Genomic DNA, 20,983 nt, shown 5'->3' with positions numbered 1-20,983 from the left:
TCCCTCAGCCCAGGCAGCTGAGGTCTCTGCTACGTGCAGTGAGGGCGCTGACGTCACCATATCCGAACTAGCTCTGCTACAATTTTACATCCTTAAATGCAACCATAGTGTAAATAATAATCCAAAATCTTATGCCTGGCTTTATGCAGATTACTTTGTTAAAGATGCTTATCTTAATAAGTAGAAAATTATATAAGAGATGTTACACAAAATGCACAATAACTATTTAAAAATTATTCCTGCATCATGACAATCCCAGGTGATTATTAAAGAGGATAAACCACTTACTTGACCTAATGTTGACATGTACAGTATAGTAAATCCAGGATAATACAATAGATGTTAAAATTCAGACTGCTACTAATATTAAGGGGGCTATATAGTTTAATCTCAAACATGTAGCAGGTGAAGTCTTTTGAAAACAATTGGAACAATATTGTTCATTCTTACTCACTTCGTGATTGTCCCATCAATGTCAGAAATGATGACTTTGTCATCCCAGTTCCAGAGATAAATAGTTCCTTCACAGCGGCATGTACCTTGATATTGTGTTGTTATGCTAAACATAACATCATTCGGGCCTTCCTTCAGCTTCAGACTTGCCTACATTTACAAATTAACAGAAAGGTGTGTATTTGAATACATATATTCATATTGAAACACAAACAAAAGCTATTGATTCCAAGAATCTTGTTGCATTTTAAATGTCTCTCAGTATAGATTCAGCTCACCCTGTCTGCGGCTACTTTATCTGTAGTCTGATATTTTAAACTGGTTAACCACATGAAGTGATTCTGTCTGATAACTTGAAAAGATTAAATGCAACTTCTGTCACTCCTCTCTAGGGCAAAATACTTTAAACAGAATGTATCTGAGTAACTCCAGAAACAAATGTGCAGGTAGGTGTTCAGTCTGAAAATCAGAAAAAAAATGCAGGAAAAGGGAATATGAATTTAACATCCATATGAGCTCCATATCCACACAAATCATACTGTGCTGTTAAGCCACTATATTTTCTGCAACACAGAGCACAGAACAGGCAGTTACCACCTCGTCCTTCTTCAGTTACCAAAGGAATTAAAGAACAATCTACCTCTTCCAACCCAGCACATGCTGGTACATGTGTCTGTATCAGCATAAAGGAAACAAGGTCAATGACACATCTGTGGCAGTGTTCTCTGAAAACTGGCACAGGTCACTAACCACAGCAGCACACTGTCACCAGTACGGAAAATATTTCAGTCTCGGCTTGCTTAACGTTACAAAGAAACAGAAAATATTAAATAAGGACTCTCTAAGATGAGCTAACACAAACGTTAACACGTTTAAATAAATGTTAAAGCTTTTTCAAACACTTAAGAAGGAGTGTGATTTCTAAATGAAACACAATCAAACCAGGTAATCATTGGCAATCAAGAAAAGACAACAAGGCTCTTACAATCTGATCAGAGGACAGTCTTAGTGACTTCTTGTAAGATGTTGTACTGCACTGGTTGAGACTTTCAGACTGCCCAATATCCTGCAGGTTAGCTTTGTTGATCTCCTTTGACTCCTCATCGCTCGATGAGTCCTCCCTCTTTGACCTGACAGGAAGTGAAATACAAAGAAGTTAACTTTAGTCAACAGCTTTAACATACAGTATATACCCTAGTAAAATGTCAGGGCGCAGTGCTACTTTAATTGAAGCTGTTCTTGTAGAAATATTGATCTATGTATTAGCAACAAGTCTTTATGCAGAATACAAAAGTAAGAAATCAGGTATATGTGCAATCCTTTACCTCAAAGTTGGAATTTCTGTTCCTAATACACAAGTTAACAGTGTCCAGAAAAGTTTTTGCTGCTAGTGATCAGAACAGTGTAGTTTTGCTACTTCTCAGTAGGTGGCAGTGTTTAATCAAGTTTACAGTAGTGGTCGGCGATCCATAAACCAGGAAAATTTATTTTTATGTAGCTGTCATTTTACATTCAGTATCATTTTATATTCAGTATTGAATGAGGTACAGTACAGTAGGTCAATACACTCACTTCACTGCTTTACAATGCTCCTTTTTAATTTTCTGTAAAAGGTTATGGTGTACAGTATTTGGGCAAAAAAGTTGGTGTAATATTTTTATGAATTTCCACTGAAATGAAAAAAATGCTTAAAAGCTAAAACCATTTACCAGATTCAAGAATTAATATTGAATGAAATATATAAAATTGTATATACTGTAGTACCTACTGTATATTTGCAGTTATTTATAACCAATGGTTTCCAAAACATAAAAAAGACAAGATAAGTTTTGGGAAAAAAAACATTAAAGGTGGGCTACAGTCTGTATACTGGAGGTATAGTTTGTTAATTGATTCCCAAAACAAATGGCCTGATGCACTGCAGAGATCCATCCATTCATTTTCTAACAAAATGATCCAATTCAGGGTTGTGGGAGAGCTGGAGCCTATCCCGGCAAACAGGCACAAAGCAGGATACACCCTGGACATGATGCCAGTCCATCACATGACACACAGACACAAACATGCACACCCTCATAAACATTTTCCCAGAAGGCAGTTTACCAAACCAGTATGTCTTTGGACTGAGGTGAACTCGCATCCATGCAGAAGAAACCCACACAAACAAGGGAGAACATTCAACCACCACAGAGATAGCACCCCAGGTCTGGAATTGAAACAAAGACCCCAGGGCAGTCACACCATACACATTATGGAGATATGTCGTCTAATTCAGCCCCGTGAGTCGCAGGATTGTATACGTTTCTGACAGGAAGCTTACCTGAGGGTGGGGTCCTGCTGGGTGAGAGAGGGAGAACTTCCACTCTGAGACTCCTGGGACTCCAGCTTGGCCTCCAGCTGTTTAGGAAACAAGGAACGGAGCAGAAAGATAAGTCGCACTGTGCTGTGATCCTAGTGGGGGTTGACTCTCTTATCTGCTTTGAAAGTACTTTCACTGGCAGACATGTAGTATGTATAAAATACAAAGACATTCTATGGGCTATTCAAATTCATTCAAATTCGAAAAAGTCTTAAAAAATACACAAAAGAATTTCACAGTGAATCATCATTTTTCTACCACATATTTATTCATACAGTGCATGTTATGGGTGGAACCAATCAAACCATTTGCACGCAAGAACATTGGAAACGCCATGCCATTTTGAAATTCCAAACCAAAACCATTCAGAGCAAAGTAAACACAGGTCTTATGAAAAAGCAATGTTCTTTGTGCTCTGTGTGTGTAAATTAAGTTGTTGGATTTAGAGCAAAACAAAAATGGAGGGACTAACAATATTTTCACTGGAAGTAAACATGTGAGATGAAAATGTTAGGTTCAGTTAAATAAACAATGTAATAATGCCCTCTCACTATGCATGTAAAGAAACCATTAAGTTTCTGACAAAATTTTAGTCTAGTGTGTCGCCTAAGAGAACTGTGCTGAAAACCATACCTTGACACTGCTGTCAGCCCTTTTTCGCCAAAACCACCACCTTCCTGACTTCTTTGGCATCTTCTCTTTGACCCAGGCTTCCTCTGTGGTCTAAAATTCACAGAGAATGAAGAAATGTAACCCTTCTGATACTGGAAAATTTACTTTCCAATATCAATGGACATATGGAACCCCAGTGAGAGATTAGTTGAAAAACTATAGATAAAGCATGCTAGACAAGCAGCTGATGTTTACCTTAGGTAAGCTCTTCTGGAAAACTTGCAGACTAAGTATCATAGGGGCAGCCAAAGTCCAGTTGTAATACCTATAATTGTTTTTAAAACAAGTGTGAATAACAAACAGTTAAATACAAATACTTTCCTTCAGCAATACATTTTGGAAAAACAGATGCTCATAGCTTTGAGTATTTTTTTATTTCTATCTCACTGTTGATGTAAATGTTCACCTGTACAGAGGTTACAAAATGTTTTAAAAAATAGTACATACAGACAAGCTGTTTGATACAGCCCTGCAATAATACACTAAAGCTGATTTGCCTGAAAACAGTAGCATTAGTACAGAAATAAATTATTTTTCACTATTTGAGCTAGAAATACTTACCTATTAGCAATTCTTATAACCAGATTGGGGTTGTCTATAATTCCAGGGTTTTCAGCAAATTCATGATATGTAATAAGGTGTTCCAGGAATTTTTCTATAAAAAATACAGAATGGAAAATTATAATCAAGGTTCCTCAGACATTATTTTCTTAAGAAAAGCTTTAAATTTTAAATGGTTTCTATAAACCAAGAAACAACACTGATAGATTAGCTGTGTAAACAGTGCGGTTTATTCTCCTTCCTATTGTAAAGCTTGGAGTACATGTTCTCTTGCTTCTTATTTAAATTTCATAAACTGTCTCCTGGAATAGAAAATGAAGCCCTAAAAGCTCTTTCTGAAAACTGCAGTACTGAACAATATTTTTTTTAAATTATCCCACCTATCTAACTGCTGCACTTCAGAACCGTTCTAGTTCTCACCTTTCGAGATCTCCGAGTTTTCACTCAGCCCTCCGCAGAGGGACAGGGTGACGTCAGGGAGGTCGATGGCAGAGTCAGAGAGGCACTCGGTGCCGCTGTCAGCAGCCATGCTCCCAACAGACTGAGGGGACTGAGAGCCAGAGCGAATGTCAGACTCCAGCCAGTGCTTGGGACCGGGGTCAGACTCACTGCAACACGTTGTGGGGGGGGGGGATACCAACAAAAAAACTGAGATTATATCTACTGTCTCTTTAAGATACTCAACACACATCAAGAAGGCCGTTGCTGTGCCAGGTTTAAGAGAAGTTACCTTTATAAGCCATATACAATTTCTTACATTAGGAATTTGTCTTTTCACAATCCCCAGCTTGCTCTCCATGAGACACACAAACGGGGAGATAGAAGTTTGGGGTCAGAGCACAGGGTCAGCCATTTATACAGCTCCACTGGAGCAGCTGGGGTTAAGGGCCTTGCTCAGGGGCCCAACATAGTAAGATCCCTTTGCCGGCCGCGGGATTTGAACCGGTAACCTTCCAGCCACAGGCGCAGATCCTTAGCCACAGTGCCAACTCTCTGCCCCTATTATTTTATAAGAGGTTTGGAGTTCTTTTTTGTGAAAAACCATTAACATTACAGGAGGGGTCTTTGCTGCCTGATAAAACGAATTCCATCATCACAGAAATCACAGAAAGCCAGGGCAGTCTGTTCTCTGCTTTACAGCATGTAAACGATTTCAATAAGCTGTTGCTTATATTTAATATTATTTCACAACTAAGACATTGTCAATGCACAGTTACCAGATGAAAGAGCAGCAAAACTAGTGTTCTATTTTTCTAAGGAAACTTTGCTTCTGCTTTTGTTTCAATCAGCCATAATATTCTGTTGTATTGGATCCTTGAACCTATGATGACCTTTTTCTCATACATTGGAGATACCGTACATAGCATTTTCAGACTGCAAAGACTCGAAAGGCAACTACCTTTTCGGAAAGTAGCGTGCCGCAACATCAGGCTCCAACACATTCAGGTCATCTAGGTAGATATCATCAGGCCCCTGGTGTTGACTCCTCTTCCGAACACCTATTAGCAAGATTGGAGTGAAAGCGACTCAAATGTCAAAGTATGTCAAAGGGTTGTACAAATACATTTAGTCCTAAAGAGCTATAAAGGTGTACACACACAGCTTGAGATGTACAATTTCACAGGCTTCAAAATCCATGAAAAGTTGGGAAGATGTTTTAAAGATGGCAACATAAAGAGCAAAAATGCTCTCTAGACAGAAAGAAGAGGTCTAGGGTTTATATTGAGTCCTGCATTGGGAAGCCGGGGTGTGAAAAAGTGGTCTCTAGAAGCTTATGCATACTCAAACAGTTATTTCCACAACGACATGTACTGCATATTCTTGGGTATTAAACCAACTTGAAATTAATTTGGTATCAGCATTCTCTATATTAGGAAATATTTCAGCAAGAAAAACAAGAGAGTATAACTTTGAAAAATACTGTAGAATTCTTGTCCCCCCCCCGTCTCTATTTGAATATAATAAAAGCAGGCTTAACAGAATTAATTCAAGATATAGTCCTTTCCCCAGGCCCTGAGAATAAAACCACTTCCTTCCCTTTTCATACCTTTTGCTACAACATTCTGTGTTTCTTCAGGCTGTGCCTGATGTACTCAGTACTGTGCACTTTCAAAGATACTGTATCAGATAATGCACAGTAAAAAAACACTCAAGACTTCAAACAGAATAATTAAGTGCTACACAAGGTACCATTCCTTCCCGTAGAACTGAAATTTCTACACCTGCAGTATTAGATAAATCTGACTTTATATGCAAAATTTCAATCCTTAGCTGTTCTTTATCCAAGAAGCTCACACGGCCTCATTCACCTTTCTTTTTAGAAGGGGAGTCAGTTTTCGAGAAGGTCTTAATTTCAGTGATGCCATCTGCCAGGTCTCCAGCCTGATCCCCTCTCACAGGCAGGTCTGGACAGGGCTCTTGCACTGAGTCAGTACTGCTGGGCGTCAATGGAGTGACAGGGTTTCTGGGTTCCGGCTTTACTATAGAGCAAACAGAATCCACCACAGCTCCCTGGGCTTCTCCCTCTGCGTTCAAAGCATCAGAGCTTAGGATAACACGGAAATGTGTGTTTTCTGATGGGGTGATGGTCACCGTCTTTGGGAGATCAGACTTGTCCTTCTTGCTGACCTGCAACAGTATCATTATTAGAGGACCTACAGTACATTCTGGGTTTGTTATACAACACTTTATCAGGAATTTACAGTACTCATTTCAACATATTCAAGTTTTTTCAGAATATAAACTTTTTTTTAGAAAAAAAAAACAAAGCAAAACAATATTACATTCCTTATCATTTGCTACAGAAACTGTTCATGTTTCTCAGTGACAGAGTCTGTAGTGCTGCTGTGCTGTACTAATGTCCAGGGTTACTATCCTTTCCTACAATTTATTACACTAATTTCAGGACAGTTACTGCACCTCTCAACCCTTCTTGTTCATAGTACTGTGAATATCTTATTACAACAGGGGATGTAGATTCAGTATTATATTTAAGAATGTTTTCATTTTTCTAGAATTTTAATAGGATGGAATCCTATGTGTAATACATTTATACGTGTATAACTAATTCAGCAGCATTTAACTTTGTGAAGGTCAAATACAAATTTTACATTAATTACATTACATGGCATATTACATTATGAATACATATGCTGTTCCTGCGAACAGCAAGGAACTCTAAATAAAGAAAAGCCATCACTTTGATGTGATTTATGTCTTGTGTGACAATGCAGCATGGTTCAGTTTCTTAAACTCTGGACCTCTTATCAGAATATTCTGATTGCTTCCACCAACACAGATGTGTAAACTAAAATTGCTGGAAGGGGTTAACAATGGACAACAGCATCTCATCCAGAGATGTTCCCATGTTCTCAGTTTACTGAAGGCTACAAAACCCACATTTCAAGAGCTTGAGAGATGAACACAAGTGTTAAGGTTATTGCCATATGATACGTTACCCTTGTAGATTCAGGAAACTCTCCCCATGTCCACTGCATGTGAGACTCAGCTCTTAACAGGCTCTCTGAGGGCTTAACCACCAGTTCAGAGTCACTCTTTGGAGAGGAGATCTGGGACATGGTTCGACTGAAATTTGAAACAAAAAAAAGATGTGAAAATAGGCATTGGCAGCATTATATCACTTACACACTGAAGTGCAAAAAGCTGTACGTAGCTCTCTGAACTACTATATGAATAAAATGAAGGCAATAGAATTAAGGAACTGAAACTATTTCACACAGCACGTATTCTTAACAAACCCATGAAAAATATACAAAGAAAAAGGGAAACTCACATGAAAGAAAAAGAGGAGCAAAAAGAGAGGCTAATTAACAATATCCTACAGATAACAAAAAGCAACTGACCACTCCATCACAGTTTATCCACTGTAAAATGCACTTTACCCATACCTCCCTCCATTAGAACAATTACTGCAAGTGAGAGCAGCTAAGCACAGATTAACAGCACTACAAACAAGTACTAGAATATCCCAGTCTCTCCCCATCCTTGTACAACTGATGTTTTTGGCTGCAGTCCCACTTGCCAGAAAAAGACATTGCGCCTGAAAATATTAGACACTTGGAAATCAACATTGAGAAAGAGCGGTCAACAGCCCAGAATAGTCATGCCATATTAGTTGCACTCACTTAATAGACCTCTGACACAGGACAGTCCATGAGCATGGGAAGTAGGCAATTGATACAAATGCAATCTAAGTAACGTTAACAAACAAAACTATACTAACTATAACTAGCGGAGAGAAATAGTAGAGCACTCTGTTATGCGTCTCATTGCCAGATTGATGATATAAAAACCACATGAACTTTTATGGTTTTTAACCATGATATAAAACACACACTGACAAGCCCAAATTAAATGCTGCTTCAGTCAGGCATATCAGTTTTGAGGATTAGCTGGGCTTTACTAGATGGTCTTAAATGGCCACCTCTTATTGGTAGCTTTTCTTGTATTCATAAACAAATATTTCTTGGTGGCAGAATACAACACAGGGTTAATGAATACAATTCCAATTAATACAACGGGTCCCAATCCTACTGGGAGAGGGAGGAGGGAACTCAATTGAACTGGCAGCCCAGTATGTGATCTCCTGTCACAGCCTGAGGAACAGTGAGTCTGTCTCCCAATAATGCTCCATCTGTCTACAGTATATGTAAATATTTTATGATAGGTCTTTGTTGTAAATATCTGTAATACAGTATGTCTGTAGATTTTATTTTACTTTTATTTTTTGTTTTGTTTCATGTGAATTTCATTATTTTTATTTGCTTTGGCAACACTGATTGTACCCATTGGTCATGCTGATAAAGCACCTTGAATTGAATTGAATCCAACACATACCTGTCAGAAAGAGACCAATCTCCATCAGACAAAGGATAGTTATCAATGTGGAGGATCAAAGGCTGATTGTACTCCACTTCCTTTGCAGGGGTGAAGGAAGATCTATGGGATGAAGCAAACAATTCTGTCAATTTAAACAATCATAGAGCTTAAAACCCCTTTCCCTTTGACAAAAAGTATTGCAACTGTGATGACCTTGGAAACCCACTGAAGCTAAGCAGGCGTGAGCCTGGCCAGTCCCTATCAAAATAAATTCACAGCTGGTAAAAGCTAAACACGCTTCACTGTCACAAATTTCATTGCTAGCTATACTGAACTAGGCTATAAAAGTGTTTGCCCATTTGGGACCCAGACTGGCATGACTGATTAATTGCTTTGTCTACGGTTTTACTGCTTTACCAATTCACCAAAACCACATTCGGACTGAGCTCTGGGGGTGCCTTATTGGAAATAGCTATCCATTGAACTAAGATGAGATACTTTTATCTGTGTTGCAGATGTGTTGTATGATTTCAAATGTACCATTCTGTGATCTAGTGATCTAGTTACTCCAGCTATACTATTCTTCAATAAAATTAAGTAATTAAAAGTATAACAAATGCTGTTGGTACCGCTACTCTCTCAGTATAATTACTGGATAGCATTCTATATGCAAAGAAACAATAAAACATACTTTATGAAAATGAAAAAACAGTCCTTTCAAACAATCGCCCTTTACTTTTCAAAAGTACTTTAGTATTGGCTGGTATGTCTTATTAACATACATCTTTCCATTTTCCAACTCCTTTACCCAGTTCAGGGTTGTAGGGGAGCCAGAGCCAATCCTGGCAAGCAATGGGTACACAAGGATACACCCTTGATTAGCATCTCAGCAAATGTTTGGATTACCTTGAACTGTGAGACAGCTGTTCTTCATCAGAACTGCGATCCATTTCAAAAACCTCTTCACTTCCAGGAGCCGGACTCTGCTCCTCTTTCCTGACATCAGTTTTGTGCTTTTTCCTCCTGCGTTTCTTCTTTTTCACGGAGCCTGTGTTGAGCATTGGGCTGTCTGGGTCCATGCTCTTCATGGTGTTCTCCGAGGACTGCAGGCGGTCCTCCTTTCCGGAACTCGCCAGGTGGTTCTCCAGGTTCCAGAACACCTGCTCCTCGGTGGGGATCGGCGAGGTTGCTAGGTGAGCCGGAACCACCTCCTGGGAAACGGGTAAATGAAGACCTTCGATGAGGAAGTACGTGACACTTCAACACTGCAAGGTTGCGTGAATTCAGGAGACGGCTATAATCAATCGGATTTTGAAATGACAGTTGCAGGGAAATCTATAAGCTTAAGGTTTTCCTCACTGTTTTACAGTACCTTTTATACTTCTTGATATCGTTCAGATTTTTTTATATTTCAGACACTATCTCCTATTACTCTAAATATCTTTTGCGGATCATCATACATTTAAAAAATCATTTAATGTGGTGTCTACCCTCCCATTTCATAATGTCAGGTCAGGTCATGTCATTTACCAAACCTCCTTATACCATACAGTGTTGCAGGAAGCCAGAGCCTACCTGGCAAGCAACGAGCAAAAGGTAGGGTACACCCTGGAGGGGACGCCAGTCCATCGCAGGGCAAGTGTAAGCCAATCATACACCGGGGTGCATTGACATGCAATCTTGTAATGTGTGTACAAGAGATGGGGAGTTCACAGTTTGCAGAAAGTGTTTCCTGCCTAGTGCTCAGGTTGCTGGCCACAGCCGGGGGTGGACCCAGTGGTTACAACTCATGTTGCAATAAATGACAAAGGAAAAAGTAGGCTGAATTTTCCGAGAGTGTAAGCTTGCCAACTAAGAGCCAGAATGACTCTGATGATAGCCTTTGGAATTCTTCTAACACATGCAAGCCTAGGAAGAGGAGAGGAAGTATGTCAATTTAAAAAGTTGGCTAAAGGATTCGGGAATTGCCTAAACAAATGGAAACAGTATAGCAGGACAGGGTGAACATAAACCAGAAGTGAGCACATAAAGTAGTTGAGGAATTGCTGAACTATAGAAATGGGGAGCAGAGAGTTCACAACTGGCCAGTTCTGGTGGGATCAGAAAAGTCCATGGCAAACATAAATAAGAAATAAGAAAAAAAAACTTAGTACAAGATGCACTTTTTTATAAGGAATTTAAAGCAACAACTGCAGGATACATTATTAACAGAAAACTATGACTAATAAGAGTAACAAATGTGGCTTGGAGAAGGCAACAGGAACAAATATACCTTTTTTCAGAAAACAGGCATGACATAAGAGGTGGTGTTATGTGACTATACAGTATATCAGAAATAACCTATAAGCTAGAGACCCGAGAGAGCGTACATGGAGTTAAGAATCTACAGTACATGGGCTGAAATGTAAAATAAAAATTCTACTGCCTTAGCAGTAGGTATATTGCTACAGATCAGCAAATGCAGACATGGGCACATATAGTATTTAATGGTGAGTTCCCGAAATTATGCGGCCAAGGTAGTGCTGACATTTCCCTATAGTGTTACTTCTCAACAAATACTGTACATTGATGCAGAATAAGACAAAATTCGCTGTTGCTGAAATGGTAAATGATTGCTTTGACAAGCTGGGTTAAGAAGCATCAACCAGGAAAAACACTCTTATTGAACTAATCTTTTAAACAATCACAATATCATTTAAAGAACTGACATGACACAGCCACTGGAAAATTCTATTTAAGACTTTAGTGCAATAATATGGTAACTTTTATGTATTTTTTTAAACTCTAAAATGCAATTCACAAATTAGGGTTCATAATTTTTGAAAAGCAGACTATGAAGGAATTCGATTTTGCTCACAGGTGATGAAATCGAAACAGATGAATAGATGGTTATACCTCAAAAACTTAATGATAAAGTGTTTATATTAATTCATCCCTAAGACAATGCATAAAAATGCATTTTGTCCAGTACTACAACTAGACTTACACTTACACTTTTTACAACAGTAAAAAGTGGAAGTAAATAGTTACTCAGATTCACATCAATGGGGTGGCTGTTGAGATGGTTAGAAGCTTCAAGTTCCTGGGTACCTTCATCGCTTATGATTTAACGAGGTCCCAGCATGTAACTGGAGCTACAAAGAAGGCACAACAGCGCCTTTACTTCCTCAGACAGTTGAAAAACTTTGGTCTATCTTCAACTGTCCTTACCACATTTTACAGGTGTGCTATTGAAAATGTGCTCACGTGTGGTATTACATTGTGGTTTGGCAGCAGCTCATTGTCTGACCAGAAGGCATTACAGGAGGTGATCAGGTCAGCTCAGTCTATCATTGGAGTACAGCTCCCTCTATTTCAGACATTTTCACAACTTACTGTCTCAGGAAGGATGGAAGTATTGCTAAGGATACCAGTCATCCTGGTTTCTAATTTTTCTCCCCTCTTCTCTCTGGTAAGCGTTATAGGAGCATAAAGGCACATACGTCCAGATTCAGAAACAGTTTCTTCCTACAAACTGTCAGATTACCAAACTCTACCCTTACCACTGGCTCACACTGATGTGTTTTTTTCTAAGATGTATGTTATTTAACTTGTTGTTGCGTTTGTTTTTGGCGTTTCCTTAATCTCTTTGTATTGGAGCATACATGCAAATAAGCATTTCATTGCACTTGTTCATATGACAAACTGAACTGAACATTTGTAAGCAGTTGTGTACTGCAGATATCCACTTTGGACCTATTTCTTTTCTAGTTACATTTTGAGAAGATACAAAAACAGGGGGAATTACAAACAAACATCTGCTGGGGAATAAAAAAAGACTTAAAGCCAAGTAATGGGTAACAAATTGAATTTGCTGTAAGATTTATATGCACAAAATGATCCACCTTGGCAGTAGGAACACACACTGTACATATAAAATGATTGAGTAGGAGCTACAGGAAAATGCAAAGATAGGGAATGAGTATGTAGATTCCTGTATGTCCACATCAAGACAATGAGGAAGCAATTCTGTGAGAAAGAATGATTGGGTTTATAAAAAATCTGTAGAATTTAAAGGGAAGTTGTGCTTTACACTGCAATATTAAGGCTTACAATTAAGATATTATAACAATGAACTTTACAATGCACTAGAAATACCTTACTCACTCAGAATATTGTGTTGAGGTTTGGCAAAATGATCCACCTTGGCAGTAGGAACACACACCGTAAATATACAGTAACATGATTGAGTAGGAGCTACAGGAAGATGCAAAGAAAGGGAAAGAGTATGTAGATTCCTGTATGTCCACATCAAGAGAATGAGGAAGCAGTGAATTCTGTGAGAAAGAACGATTGGGTTTATAAAAAAGGTGTAAAATTTAAAGGGAAGTTGTGCTTTACACTGCAATATTAAGGCAATGCACTAGAAATACCTCACTCACTCAGAATATTGTGTTGAGGTTTGGCTACCAAACCACAAAAAGGATAACAGCTTCAGGGGGAGTTAAAAAAAGCAACAACACTGATTCATGGTCAGGGGACGGTCATATCCAAACAGGTTAAGAGACCACTCTCATCAGGAACCATTATGAAATGGCTGAATAATATTTTAATTTCACCTCTGTCCTCTTGTTTGCATGCTTTCGACATTCTAAGGGGAACTATTAGAACTCTAAAACAGAAGACTACTTCTAAAAAAAGTTATCTCCATATATCTTATAACAAACAGTCCTCATAAAGATGACAAAAGATTCTCGGATTTAAAATGAGAGTTTGTTATGTTTTTCATAAAGTAAATATACAAACAATTAGATTATGATTTAGAGCATTCAAAAGTTAAATAGTCTTAAGGAACTTTACATTTTCTTCGCCGGTTTCTTGTACAAAGAAAGCCTCTCCATTGTCTCCCAGCTTCATGTGCAGGTCCACAGGCTCACCATTAATCTCAATGTCAATCTGTGGATTAGAAAGAGAAGATAACACATTTCTTATATTCATGTGCAGTGGAATCAGCTTTAAAGAAAGAAACCTTTAGCATTACAGTGAAACAGTCGCATTTGAACACTGGCAGTCGTACTTGTATATTTTGGCTCTTTTTGTAATTTCTCTGTTAATATTCTTAGTATATTGCACAATACAAAAGCATGCAGGAGAATTTGTAGTGCAGTCATATTTTCTCTTCAGAATTTGTCACTCATGAACACATACCACATACCACAGTAGTTGATGAAGTATGGTTTATGATTCAGTCATGATAAAACCATTTCCTTGTGGTTGTGGAGTTCATGGCAAAAAAATAACAAGACGTGACATCTTTACTTTGTATTCCAGTAAGTGGAAAAAGGATGTCTTTTTATATTTAATTTCAAGATAAAAATACAGAAGGCATCACAAGGCCTGTTTGGCATAAGACAGGTAATCTAACAGAATTATTTACCTTCCTCAGCTGATTTCATACAAGTACTATATTAAAAGCTTATGAATATCCAAGATACGGAAAGAGAGATCTGTTCTGAAAGTGGTAAGGACATTCTTCTACAAACTCAAGCTACACTCTGAAAACAAATTTGGGAAGTATTTTGTATCCAGAAGACACTACGCTTAACAGTCTGGGCATCAAATTGAGAAGGGATATTTCAATATATCATTTTTTAAGAAAAGGGGCCTAAGAAAGTTGGCAACTACAAATCTTTAATATAGCTAACCTAATGTGTAATATAACCTAGTTATAAACTGTGACTGGAACTTTTTATGTGCCCCAGTTAGTGAGTGGGATGCCTCTCTCTTTGCCGTGTTCTCTTTAAGAAAAATGAAGATGAAGTCAGGAGGAGAGGTTTGGCACAGCTGGCAAGATCTGTAAGGGATAAACTCTCCTGTTCCTTATCTTTTACATTAACAAACTTTCTGGGATTTCATTACACAGCATTGGATTTTGATGCTGTAATAGTAAATGTCTTCATTTAAATTAAAAAGAGATGTAAAGTACAGTAGTCACAAGTACCCAGTAAATCATAAGGTCTTTTCACTTCTTTGGAATGGAAGGCTTTCTGAAAACAAAAACCCTGAATATTTCATTCATGTCTTTAAATTTTGGGCAGTGGAAACATATCCATCCATTATAACATTAACGCCACAAAAAACAACAACATCCAGCTTACATCACTCCAACTGCATATGCCTTCATACTCAGTTCAAACTTTCATTTTGATGCAAATGTGTTTCAATCCCACATGCAAATTGACTGGGAAAAATGTATTCAGCCACAACAAAGAAAAATAAAATGTAACTTCCATCTGATGATACACATTCCTAGGCCTCTGCAGAACACTTCCTTTATTTCTTGAGCTTTGTTTCCCTAAGAGCCTTCACAGATTTCTTTCCCAGTTGCTAAGCAGTTTATGACCACAGTTTGGCCATGTGAATGTTAATAGCTTCAGGACACTGTGGAAATCATTCACAGCTTCCTGCTTAAAGAGATTTCTTGCATTAATGGCTTTTCTCAACAAGTATTTTTTTTGTTTGTTTTAAGATTGATTTAGACTAAATAGTGCAGAATATTATGGGTTTTAGAGTTTACTCATCGTGGACTGTAAGAAGACGGAAAAACAATGCTTTCTGATGTTTTCTTCTTTATTAGGCTTAAATCAAAACGCGTCACCCTTTAATGTCTAAAGCTAAATTTGTTTCAATAAAGAAAATTAAATGTTGCTCAATGACACTTATTTTGTTTATTCTCCGTTTTCATTTTGGATTTGAAATAAACTGCAATGCAAAAAAGCCTATGACTTGAGAGGTTAAGAGGTATCAGCCAGCACAGGTGAAGGCAGGAATGCAGATAACAGTACTATTTGAAGATACCTGTTTTTCCTTATCTACCCAAGGCATTTGCTCACATTACAGGTGTTGTTTTTTTAAAGAGTGTTTCAGCATTCCTAAGCATACAGTATATACTATACAGTATAACAATTTCAATATTTGACTAGAGAGCTATGTCAGTGTAAGGAAAAGCCTCTATCTTTTTTTCCTATTCATTGTTCATTCCTTACAAAGTTTAAAGTTGAAAACTTTTTTTTAAATGTATTTATGGAGCATAGGCGTGTCCTGAAAAACCAAGGTCAGGGTGTCTTCTGTTGTTGCAGGTGATTTCAAGACTGCAATCAATCTGACACACAAACCTGCATGAATACAGGAGGACATCTACACTTACACAACAGATTTATAAGTTTCAAAACTTTTCAAGATGAGCAGAACAAATAAAAATGAGACTTTTACTCAGATGTGAGTGGCAATATGTAGTGATGTACAGCAATGCTCTTTGAAGAACCTTACTACTTGCTTTTAGAAAGCTGTAAACGTTTTAAAAAGTGGTAATTAGAAAAACTTGCACAAGCTCACATGAACGCAGCCTTCTGAAGAATTATTCTCTTTCAATTGACAGGAACTCCAAAGTGATGCAGTCCTACGTCAGTTATTGTATACTGTAATTTTATTTGCATTCAGCTCAACATGCTGAAGTAAGACCTTTTCTCTCCACTTTTAAGACAAATACTGGAATCTGCTGCCATAGCAACTCAGCTGGTTGGATTCAAGGTTTGACTAACAATGTAGATTCTGGGATGAAATCAAAAAGCCTTGCTTCCCTTGTTCATTGAAGAATTTGCAAGGATCCAAATTTATATACGTAACTTAAACGCCTACTTACTCAGAAACAAAAACAGCCCTTGTTTTAAAATACAGTACAGTATGAGCTCAAATATCAACGATTAGCCAGTATATAAAAAACCTCCCCAATTTACTGCATATGGTGACAAATTTCCCACACATCATAAAGTACAAAAGGTAACAGACAAGAAAAGAATTTAATAGGCAGCAAATGCCACAAGCAGTGTACCAGACAAAGAATAGTACAGTAAACGCCAGCAGTGGAGAGGCTTTGAAATCTTCCCAGCTCTTAAAAGCCACGCCAAATCCTGACCTTCTTAATGCATCAAGTTCAAGAAGGTCCTCCAACAAATCTATGAGTGCTTAAAAGAAAAGAGGCAAAAGACGAACCCCTGGAAAACCCAAGAAAATATTGCATCCAATTAGCAAATACAAAATCTTGTTACTTTGCACAACTGCTTCCTGGGTGAAAAGGTTCTATGGTCTATCTCAGCAATTTGGCAAGAGGATCCCTCCTTCTCCACGATGTGGCCTAGTGAATAAGAATACAAAGTTAAATCATGGTCCCTTTGGTCTACTCACCACTTTCTCTTTAGAGCGCAGCACACCCAGCTTGCCAAAGCGCACATGGAATGGAGAGCACTGGTAGGTGCCGTCTTGCTGCCTCACCACGATCACATCGATGCAGCCGGACAGCGTGGCTTGGTTGATCCCTTTGTACAGCTCCTTAACCGTCACCAGCACCTGGCCAGCCAGCTGACCCACGTAGTTCATGGTTTCAATCTGCAAGGACAAAACATTTTAACAATCTGAGCCAAAGGAAGAGTAGAACTATGCAGACTTCGGTGATGTCGTTTGTGAACGAAGACCCCAGAACTGTAGGAAAGACCCTGCCAGGCGACCTATATGTGCTATGTTTGTTATGTGTGTCTGTTTCGGTAAAGAGTTTCTGTTATAATCCCTACCCGGGCTGTAAGGGCCCATTGTCTGAGGACCTCCCAGGAATAGAGTCCTATGCTCCTGTATGCGGCCATGGCTGGCCTGCTTGTTTTTGACTAAGCATTGCCACAGTTTGCGATTACAAACCTTATGTGTTAGCCTTTGGTTGTCCTGGTAACCCACCAGTTAAGGGTTTGGATAGCAATGCACACACAAACAAATCACAAAGTTTACTAGTATAGCAAAAAGAAAATGTTTTTGTTTCATTACCAATCCTCAAAATACATATCAAAAAGGTTCCAGATATTATAGAGTAAAGGACAAGTATTGAGCCCTCAATAACCCATAATCCATCTAAATCATTTTAATGCCTTGAACTTTCAAATGCCAGAAATAAAGGTTACTTCACATTTTCATGGAAAACAAAATTTAACTCGTTATAAAGGAACAAAACTTTTTCAGGCCCCTGATTAAACTTAAGGGGAACTAAATGCGGAAAGCAATGACATTTTAATAACAACAATGACAAAACAGAACATCTTCTCTTGCTTGAGTAGCTGTATTATATTCCCACAATTTATGGAAGCCAAGTATAACAAAATGTCACATGATGTTTTCGTCTTTGGAGGCCCTTTGCAACTTTTTGGCAGCCAGCCTCTGGTGTCTTACGTCTGCCAGAAGAGAGATAAGACTGCAGCTGTCGTCAGGATTGTAAGTGCACCATGGCAGTGACACACTATGCATGCTTGTCCTTAAAGCAGCAATTGTTTTAGAGATGATTGTCACTGATTGCAGTGTCTCATCGTCTCGCCTTTTTCTGCGCTGAAGGTTGGCAAAAACGCCCCGTCTTCACTTGAAGCTTCCTGCTGAAGTGAAAGTATGCAAAGCATAGCCCCTCTACCCCACCCCCTGTTTACAGCATTGTCTGTGCAAGCTCTGGCTTCACTACAGCTACAACTATATGCAGAGCAGACTTCTTTACTTGAAACGATTATACCCTCATCTACCTAGAACATTCACGTCCTACTGGACAAACAGCAGAGAAATAGCTCTCTACAAATGAAAGACTTATCACCCTATCATTTCTAACTGTGCATGTGCTCATGTAACAACAGAGATAGATACAGCAATGGACAGAAATGCGGGACATTTCCAGGAACCTTATTTAAGATATGAACATGGTTTAATTTATACTGTACTTCGATACTACAATAATATCTTTCATCATTAAAACATGCAATGCACAACTATAACTTTATACCATCAGTGTAACTGAAAATGTAACAAAATGAGATGTCCTCATGTAGTTTGCTTACTACTCTTTTTCTTTTGCTTTTTTTGCCTCTGTACACTTCAACATGTTTAGAGTGTACAACTAGAATACCGCTGAAGGACTCTTACATCAAATGACATGTAGACATTCATGATGAACACGAGTTTGTCGGATTTCTCTTCTTTTCCTCAGATTGTGCAATCCCAGAGGGCCTTTCGAGCACTTTTAGTCTCTCAGCTTCCAGTTTAATCATAAAGCAGAATGTTTCACATCATTATCTTGATGAAAAAAATGTCCTGTAAATAACACATTCCTGTCTTTTGTATTGAGGTTTAGAAGAATTGCAGGACTGAAGTGCCAATTTTAGCTGTAGTTCAACAATGTTGAAAATGATCAAAATCAGTACAAATGCAAAATAATCTTAAGGATTTGGAACAAAAAAGGGTTTGATGTTCATAGACACAATTGCTAGAAATATCTAGGCTAATACAGATTTTAATACATACTGTAACGTGATTTTTTGTCTGCATGTAAAAGAAGGAGAGCAGTCAAAAGAGGTCAGTCAAAACATCTTACATTTATTTTAAGAAACAGCTGACAATTTATTGTTTAAAATTTTTGTACAAGCATGTTCTACATTAAGATCGCAACAAAGCTTAAAGATGGGTAGCTGAGAGCTTATTTCTTTGCAGCCCCTGAAACTCTAGTTCATACTGGGTTCAAATCACAGCTGGAATGATTTTGGTCATCTTGGTTAAAAACCTCAGGCAAGGCTGAAGCTATCCAAACAAGAAAGCTATTATGGAACTTCCTGAAATTAATTTGTTCTAAAAATATCTACTGTAGATTAACATTTTAACATCCTTTGTACTTAATTATATGTATTACACTTTGATACTGCTGTTCTTTTTAAATGAATTTTTTCTCTACATCTTTTCTTCAATTTAAATGCCATATCTATCAAGGAGGCACTGCTAGTGCTAATTAGTGGAGCAGTTTTCTAATAACGCAGTACTGGAGCTGCAATAATCAAGCTGCTTTCGGTAAATATTAGCATACTGTACGTCAAATACTTTACTGATCTGATGTGATGTTTAGTGATGTTAAACACTGTAGATTTGATGTCACTATAATCAAGGTTTAATTATTTTCCATTGCTACATCTCCCAGATGTAACATTTCTCATATTATGCTTTTTTATACACAACAGATGGTTGAAACATAGTCCTAGAAACAAATTTCAAAATGTATTAAAACATCTTAAATAAGACCTGCATCACATCAACCATTTCATTAGGTTTAAGATTCATAGTTACTTATTTACTTTTTCACATTCACAAGTCATACAGCATGTAGATAATGGCTCAATAAAAAATGTTTAGCAAAACAGCCCTTAGCATAAGCCACATAATGCTGCTGACACCATCCTCTTGAGTGCAGGAGGAGAAGTCAAAATGGAAAATAAGAGTGGTTGTCATGGCAAAAATAATTCATGACAAAAAAAATGAACATGTGGGCTCGTGACTGCTGTCAGTGATGCAGAATCGTTCTCATACTGTAAGCCCTTTTCAGAAGCTCCTTAAAGACAGAGTGGTTATAGAATATTGAAGTCACCTCTATTAAGAATAACTCTGTAACCAATCTTTTATTCAAGTGGGTGTTTATTCCCTGCCCCTGACATGAACCAATCTAAATACTTATTGAATTTCATGTATACGTTGTAAAGAGAGAGATTCTTCTTTTCAGGCGACTGGTATAACTGTTATAATGTTGGTGAACGATTTAAAAACAAAGGTCAGAATGTGTAAAGAACTTTAAGTTTCCTGAGGTATCATGCAAAACTTGATTTTATTGCACTTGTGCATATGACTATAAACTGAACTGATAAAAGTACAGTAGTTTAAACAAAAAGTAATACATTAGCTGTCACTTCAAATTGATTTACGATCAAACAAATACTGTAACTGTGATACAGCATTTAGATGGCAAGATCATTAAATTAAACTTTTTTTAGCAATCTGTTTCAGCCAATACAGTTTAATACAGCTCATGTGTGCAGGTATCAGTGGCAATTCAGTGCAAGTTCAGGCTATTGACCCAGCCATCTCTGAAAGTTGCCTGAAGGGACTGAAGCACAGTTTCTCCCTCTGTGGTATTACAGTATAATAAGCCAAATGCCCAAAGCCAGAAAGAGCTAATGTGAATAAAACCCGTATTTATTGATGGTCAAAGAAAATAATCTGATA

At 37.9% G+C, this 20,983-nt stretch overlaps 1 protein-coding gene across 5 annotated transcripts in view; it reads right to left on the bottom strand.

The window, feature by feature from the left end:
* Window positions 1–20,983, bottom strand: part of lpin2 (lipin 2) — a 49,818-nt gene that overhangs the window by 7,753 nt on the left and 21,082 nt on the right. For 3 of the 5 annotated variants that reach the window (XM_015354441.2, XM_015354442.2, XM_006634309.3), the window contains 14 exons: window positions 17,108–17,308; window positions 13,724–13,819; window positions 9,791–10,095; window positions 8,903–9,004; window positions 7,504–7,630; window positions 6,355–6,673; window positions 5,445–5,544; window positions 4,466–4,653; window positions 4,046–4,139; window positions 3,680–3,749; window positions 3,446–3,535; window positions 2,774–2,850; window positions 1,439–1,583; window positions 455–603 (listed from right to left, as the gene is read on the bottom strand). In XM_015354441.2, the coding sequence (XP_015209927.1) occupies window positions 455–603; window positions 1,439–1,583; window positions 2,774–2,850; window positions 3,446–3,535; window positions 3,680–3,749; window positions 4,046–4,139; window positions 4,466–4,653; window positions 5,445–5,544; window positions 6,355–6,673; window positions 7,504–7,630; window positions 8,903–9,004; window positions 9,791–10,095; window positions 13,724–13,819; window positions 17,108–17,299 (2,054 nt within the window). In that variant the 5' untranslated portion in view covers window positions 17,300–17,308. Of the gene's footprint in view, window positions 1–454; window positions 604–1,438; window positions 1,584–2,773; window positions 2,851–3,445; window positions 3,536–3,679; window positions 3,750–4,045; window positions 4,140–4,465; window positions 4,654–5,444; window positions 5,545–6,354; window positions 6,674–7,503; window positions 7,631–8,902; window positions 9,005–9,790; window positions 10,096–13,723; window positions 13,820–16,971; window positions 17,058–17,107; window positions 17,309–17,490; window positions 17,575–20,983 lie in introns of those variants that run through there. The other 2 variants (XM_015354440.2, XM_069191074.1) reach the window with 2 other exon arrangements.

The sequence above is a fragment of the Lepisosteus oculatus genome, chromosome 6 (genome assembly GCF_040954835.1).
Source record: "Lepisosteus oculatus isolate fLepOcu1 chromosome 6, fLepOcu1.hap2, whole genome shotgun sequence".
Classification (NCBI taxonomy): Eukaryota; Metazoa; Chordata; class Actinopteri; order Semionotiformes; family Lepisosteidae; genus Lepisosteus; species Lepisosteus oculatus.
The sequence above is the reverse complement of the archived record's forward strand: the minus strand, read 5'-3'. Positions and strand labels throughout refer to the sequence as shown.